The sequence below is a fragment of the Thermoascus crustaceus genome (genome assembly GCF_041956765.1).
Source record: "Thermoascus crustaceus strain CBS 181.67 unplaced genomic scaffold VTN00scaffold_4, whole genome shotgun sequence".
Taxonomy (NCBI): domain Eukaryota; kingdom Fungi; phylum Ascomycota; class Eurotiomycetes; order Eurotiales; family Thermoascaceae; genus Thermoascus; species Thermoascus crustaceus.
In genome coordinates this window covers 2,812,829-2,818,828 of record NW_027192530.1, presented here as the reverse complement: position 1 = coordinate 2,818,828, position 6,000 = coordinate 2,812,829, and the positions used below count along the sequence as shown (strand labels likewise).

Below are 6,000 nucleotides of genomic sequence, written 5' to 3'. Positions count from 1 at the left end.
TGGTTCTTGGTTTGTTTTCTTTTCTGCTGTTCGTCCGATGCTTTCGCTGTTGATACGATTTCTGTCTTCTGCTACTGTCGTCTTCGATGATTCGGGCCTTATTCTGCACTGTCGGCTTTTTTTTCCTGCACATTTTACTTGGGAATGCATCATGACTGTTCAGTCATAATCAATACAGACTATAATTAACTATTTGGTGTTTGTACAAATGCCTGGAGGTCATGGCCTAAAGAAAAAGGCCTTCTTCCATTTGCATCTTCTCTCCAGGGGTAAAAACAACGAAAACAAAAAGGCCCAAACCTTTTCTTTTTTTTTAGCTTTTATTTAAATTAGTAAACGAGTCTTCCTGGCTGTAGTGGGAAGAATTTAGCACATGCAGTTAACTAGGTACTCTTCGATACTATAAAAGCCCTAAACTCCAGCTGACTTCCCCAGACGTACATGTATGTACTGTACAATAAAAACGGACTTCCTTCTCCCTTTCTTCCTTTCTTTCAGACCTTCCTGTTGGTTAGTGTCGGGCAAGAAATATAGATCTACGTATTCTTGTCAAATCAAACCATCATCAGATTAATTAAACATCCCAAATCATCCTCCATGGAGAGAAGGAATAGACGAGGGTTTTTTGTTTTGGTAGCAATACTCACAATGAATTAACCTGGATGTCGGATGTATGATTTATAGGTTCTATCTATCATTTCATCGTGGCTTGTAACAACCTGCTTGATTTGTTATCATTCATTGGCTGTTTGGATCCAATGATTCATGGTCCATTTGGATCGGGGTCACTAGCTAGCTAGCTACCTAAGCTCCCTGAATAGACAGACCTCTTGGTATGTATCTATCATTCAGTACCCTCTCTAGGTAGATAATTGTCAATTCGTCCAAAACTATAACATGAATTTTGGAAGAATTAGGAGCATAAAACAGCGGAGTAATTTCAGGAAATGATTAGTATTATTATTGTCTTGCGGTTATAGATTCTAGGAAGTAGTTAAGTTAGATCTGTCCTGGCTTATCTCGTATTACTGTTCCTGCTACTACAACCGATCAATAATAAAAGGAGAAAAAAAAATCGAGATAAGCTTCCTTGCCTGAATCAGCGTCTATCTATCTAACCTGCATCCCGCTTCTACATTAATTAGCACTTACATACCTACTCTACAATCAATAAATCAATCATCCCCTCACCGCAGCATTCAGGATATCCGTCGTATGCCCCCACACATACTCCGACATCCCCTGCGCCCGATACTGCTGCATGATCTGATTCCCGACCTTTCCCTCCCCCTTCCAATTGACGAGATACGCACCGCTCCCGACCTCCCCGTCCGAGCCGACCGCAAACCCCTCCAGCTCGCTCTCCGGCAAGGGCACGCCCTGCCCCTTCGTCGGGTCACCGCCATCCTTGTCCCGGGACGGATACCTCGACGACGTCGAATGGAAGAGATGTCTCTCGCCGCTCTCGCGCAGATCGACCGCGAAGGGTCTCAGGAAGAGCGGCCAGACGAGGTAGTTGAACACGTGCGAGATCGGTGGCGGGAAACTGTTGTTGTAGATGTTCGTCCCCACGAGCCAGGGGTAAACGTGCAGGAAGCTGACGGAGCGATGGGCCAGGGCCAGATGCTCCATGGACAGGGAGGTCATGGTGATGGCGTGCCGGGCGCAGTTGAGCACCGAGTACGTCCGCTTCAGGTCCAGGTCGTCCTTGTTGATGCGGGACTCGAGGCCGCCGCCGAAGATGGAGACGACGCGGGCGAGCGTCGACGAGGCGGGTTCGAGTAAGGGGAGGAGGTTCTGGATGAAGCGCATCCGGGCGTAATACCGAAGGGCGAAGAGGCTGTCGAGTCCTTCGTTAGTTTCTATACGTGGATGTCGGAGAGAGTCAGATGTGATCTCAATCAATCAATTGATAAGGAATTGATAATATAGATAAAAGAAAGGGAAGAGAAGGAAGGGAAACGAGAAAATAAAATGACATGAGACTAACCTCTCCTCCTCGTAATCGGTACACCCCCCGGCGTCATGAACAGCAGATTCACCCTCTGCTCCCTATTCGTGATATACTCGCACGCCGCATCGACGTTCCGTATTAGCGACACATCCGTCTCGATGAAGTTGAAGGTCCCCTCGGGGTTGAGCTTCCTCAGCTCCGCCAGGAACGGCGCCGCCTTGGACTCGCTCCGGCCGATGATGTACGCGTTGGGCCGCTTCGCGCGCAGGGCGAGCTGGTGTAGAGTGCTCTGGCCGATGCCGGTCGTGCCGCCGACGAAGAGGGCGGTGATGCCCGGGATGAAGGCGCGGATGCCTTCGTTGGAGGAGCGCACGGAGGCGATGGGGATCATGGCGATACCATTGATTTTTGGATCTGTAGGTGGTGGTGTTTGGTTTATTCCCTCTGGGATCGAAGGAGGGTGAGGGAGGGCGCCAGCTGTTGAGAATAGACCTTATCCTAAGGTTACAACATAACTGTGTAGTAGTGCTGTCTACCGTAAGGTTAACACCTTGAACAGCGGTACTGGACGTCTGGATGTTGGGGGTCATGATAAGCACTAAGCACAAAGACAAATCTTAACCCTGCTGACGAACCTAGGACATCAGTCGTGGTTCCAATGTCGGGACTGTACGCCGTGAGATATCTGCGGGGAACATCATATTGATGATATCAAAGACAGGTCTCTTCAAATTGATCGGCAGGATCGATCGAGATTGCGAAGACTAGAACCAAGATTTATGCATTCACGCGTCCAAGACGCTGTATGGAGGAGATAGATCTCTCATCATGATCATTCCCAGCGAAGAAGACGTCACAGACTATCGCAATAGGAGCAATCCCTTCATTCAACTTCGTTAAGGTTGATCAATAAGCTGTACCATATGTAATCCTCCCGAAGTAACGCCAGTCATGGAGGGAACATCGGGAAGTTTGCTTTTGATGAGGTTGGCTAAGCAAGGCAGGTATCCTTCAGCACGCAGCATAATTCCACTCAAAGCAGAAGAAGAAAGAGAAGCTTCCTGGAAGAGTAGTACTTTCGCTGGGAATAGGTGAATGAGAACAAATGCGAGCTTTCCTAGGGTTTATAGTTAGAAAGCAAAATGCGAACAGCCTGAATGAGATATTTAACCGAAAGAGATTTGAAACGTTGTTTCCGAGAGCAGTGCCACGGCGCACAATGTCCGTGGCGCCTTAGGCCCCTCCCACACCGTTTGCAGAGCGGCCTTAGGTAGTAGATCAGGCAATGAGTGCAGATGGCCATTCTTTTTGTTCGACTCTGGCCTGGGCAGCTCTTGTCTGCACTGTGTCCAGCTCGACAAGTCGTATTGCATATGTACGATCACGTCAGTTATGACCATGTATTATACCATGAATAGCAAGGGAAAGGTTGGACAGATCGTGCTTTTTTTGGACGTAATCCAAATCTGATCCATTCGATTCACTGATTCCTTTGGATCTCCTTGCCAGTCGGAATACAACGTCGACTGGTATGAACCCTAATAGTACAGAAAACCACAGACGCCTTCCAAATAGCAAATACCAAACCAAGATGAACCCCCAAAGTCGATCCAGTTCAATTCTATCGCACATGCTCCTGACGCTTTTGTCCGGACATGATCAATCCCACATCCCGTTTTTGCCAAAGATAATGTAAACATTAAGACCGTAACACAACACCATTCAGTCGAATACGCCGTGTCCGAGGGCTGAAAAAAACAACCGGTATCAAGTAATATACATACAAGAAGCGAAAGAAGAGACTGTCGTCACCGGCCAGCCATATATGACCATGATGTTGCCTGCTCAAGCGGTCATGGCGATGGTGGGAGTAGGCGACTCGGTAATGTTGGTGGGTATGGGGGTGAGATCGCCGTCCCCGGAATTGCTCTTCTCGCTGGGATCGCCGCTGGCACTGTTGTTGGCCTTGCTGTCGCTGTCCCCGGTGTCGACCGTTGCCGCTGCCTCCTTGGCCTCAGCGTTCTCTTCGTTCTTGGGCTTAGGAGCGCGCCAGGTTGGGATCTGCCAGACGACACCCGTGAAGCTCTTCAGCTGGAAGGGCTTGCGCTCCCACTTGCGGCAGGGAGTGCCGGTCCGGTCCAGAGCGCGGAGACCCGCGTTGATGGCACCCTGGTTGGCCTTGGGGCCGAGTTTGTGTGCAGTGGGAACGACCTTGCTGTGATCTATGCTTCCGTCCTCACTGTGTTTATCAAGTTAGTTACTGATCCTCTGGATGTATGCTCCAAGGTCAAGGGAACCTACAGTCTGGGCTTCTTCTTGGGACCGGGCTTGCCCCTCGGCTTGGGCAAGACCTCACCGGTCTGGTTCAGATTCCTCTTGCTGCCAGGCTTCGGGCCCGGGATGCCCTTTCTGCGCGGGGCCTCCGTAGGAGGAGCGGGGGCCGCGGGGTTGGAGGCAGCATCGGAGGCATTGTCGACGGAGGACGCAGGAGCAGTAGGGTCAGCGGTGGAGGCCGGCGATGACGGCTCCTTGGTGCTGGTGTTGGTGTTTTCCTTGTTCTCGACAGAATTGCTGCCCGGGAAGCGACCCAGCAGGCCTGACGGGAGCTTGAGGACGATGGTCCGGTTGGACCGGCTGGAGCGGCCGTTGGTGGAGGGGGAGGAGATGGTGCTGGAAGCAGCCGGCATGGCTATCTGTAGGTAGCTGTTGTAACCGCGAGTCTGGAGATGTCTCTATCCGTGTTCAGTCGGATGGTGAGGATGGAGATGTGGTCGATGGTGATGACGGAGCTGGCGAGCGACCGCGGCGTGGTGCGTCAACCACAGGTCAGGCTGGTGGATCGAGGACCGGGAGAGGAGTGAGCGGTGCGGCGAGTCTGGTCAGGACGAGGCAAAACTCTGGAAGAGGCACGGCAGGACGAAGTTGGATAGGAAGCGTAGTGACATAGTATGGGGGGTGGAGGATATGGGGATGGGGAGAGGAGAGGAGGAAGAAGGGGACGGGGCAGGAAGAAAGGGATGGGATGGGATGGAGAGAGCGAAGGCGAGGGCTCGGCGAGGCGCGTGTGTTGGTTTCATTGTGGTTTCTCGTCTAGCAGAGTCTGCGGTCTGCGGTCGGTCAGGGACGCCGATGGAGAGATGATGAGGTGTGAGCGACGCGGCGTTTGCGCCTGTCACGAACGGCTATCATACACGTAAGTTACAGATCTACCACCACTGACCGCCCGCCAAGACGATTCTCTTACGGTAACGTACCGTCCCGTCACATACTCGCCGGCAGCGCGCATCTCGCCGTTATGTCTCCTTTCTCGCTCTCTCTCTCACATCTCAGCTGGTCGTGTGAGAGGCGCTGCTGACGCGCCGCCCCAGCCTCTTCGCCGCCGTAAGAATCGTCCATGAACATCCATCCATCGGCGGTATCGCTGGCTGCATTCCACAGATCATCTCCTATCGTCCACTATTTCTATGGATCGCCGTCCCGCCGGGTTGAACCACAGACCACGGCTACCGGGTCGAGTTTAGACTTTGGACGACTTCTGCTTCCACTGCTTCCGTCTTGCGGGAATTCTTTTCAGTAATTCCACAGCGATCCCATTTTCCCTCCGCACGTTATTTATGATCTCGACGGACGGCATCACCCAGCTCCTCTAGATCTCACGTAACTCTGTACTATATCACTCGGAGAGATGCTTCATCCGACTATGTATGGATAGCGTCCAGAGTCTCCGGATCAGGCATGCATGCCACAGGCATCGCACCGCTGCCCGCCCGGCTCGTCTTGCCACAGTCTGGGACGCTGGACAAAGAAGAAAACTCTCGATCCGTCCGGCCGCCCACTATGCGCATCCATCTCCGGCCGTCACAACCAGGCATGATGTATGATTGATCGATCGATCCATCACTCCCCCGGCTTCGGTCATCGCCCCAGCCTTGGGACACGTTGACTCGTCCACAACGGCCATCAGGACCAGATGGACGCCAAGCAAGGCTTTCGCGTCCTATACAGCTACTCAGATACTCACACAACTATGGAACGATCTCCCATTT

General features: G+C 52.0%; 2 protein-coding genes across 2 annotated transcripts; both read right to left on the bottom strand.

Moving 5' to 3' along the window:
• Positions 1-1,179: 1,179 nt before the first annotated feature.
• On the bottom strand, positions 1,180-2,345 carry VTN00DRAFT_7539 (uncharacterized protein; the record flags this gene model as incomplete). The annotated part of the gene is made up of 3 exons (XM_069434293.1): positions 1,180-1,840; positions 1,991-1,995; positions 2,043-2,345. The coding sequence occupies 3 exons, from the start codon at positions 2,343-2,345 to the stop codon at positions 1,180-1,182; spliced, it is 969 nt and encodes a 322-aa protein (XP_069287589.1).
• A 1,454-nt stretch (positions 2,346-3,799) lies between these two features.
• On the bottom strand, positions 3,800-4,641 carry VTN00DRAFT_7538 (uncharacterized protein; the record flags this gene model as incomplete). The annotated part of the gene is made up of 2 exons (XM_069434292.1): positions 3,800-4,193; positions 4,256-4,641. 2 exons carry the CDS (start codon positions 4,639-4,641, stop codon positions 3,800-3,802), a joined length of 780 nt encoding a protein of 259 aa, XP_069287588.1.
• Between the last annotated feature and the right edge of the window lie 1,359 nt (positions 4,642-6,000).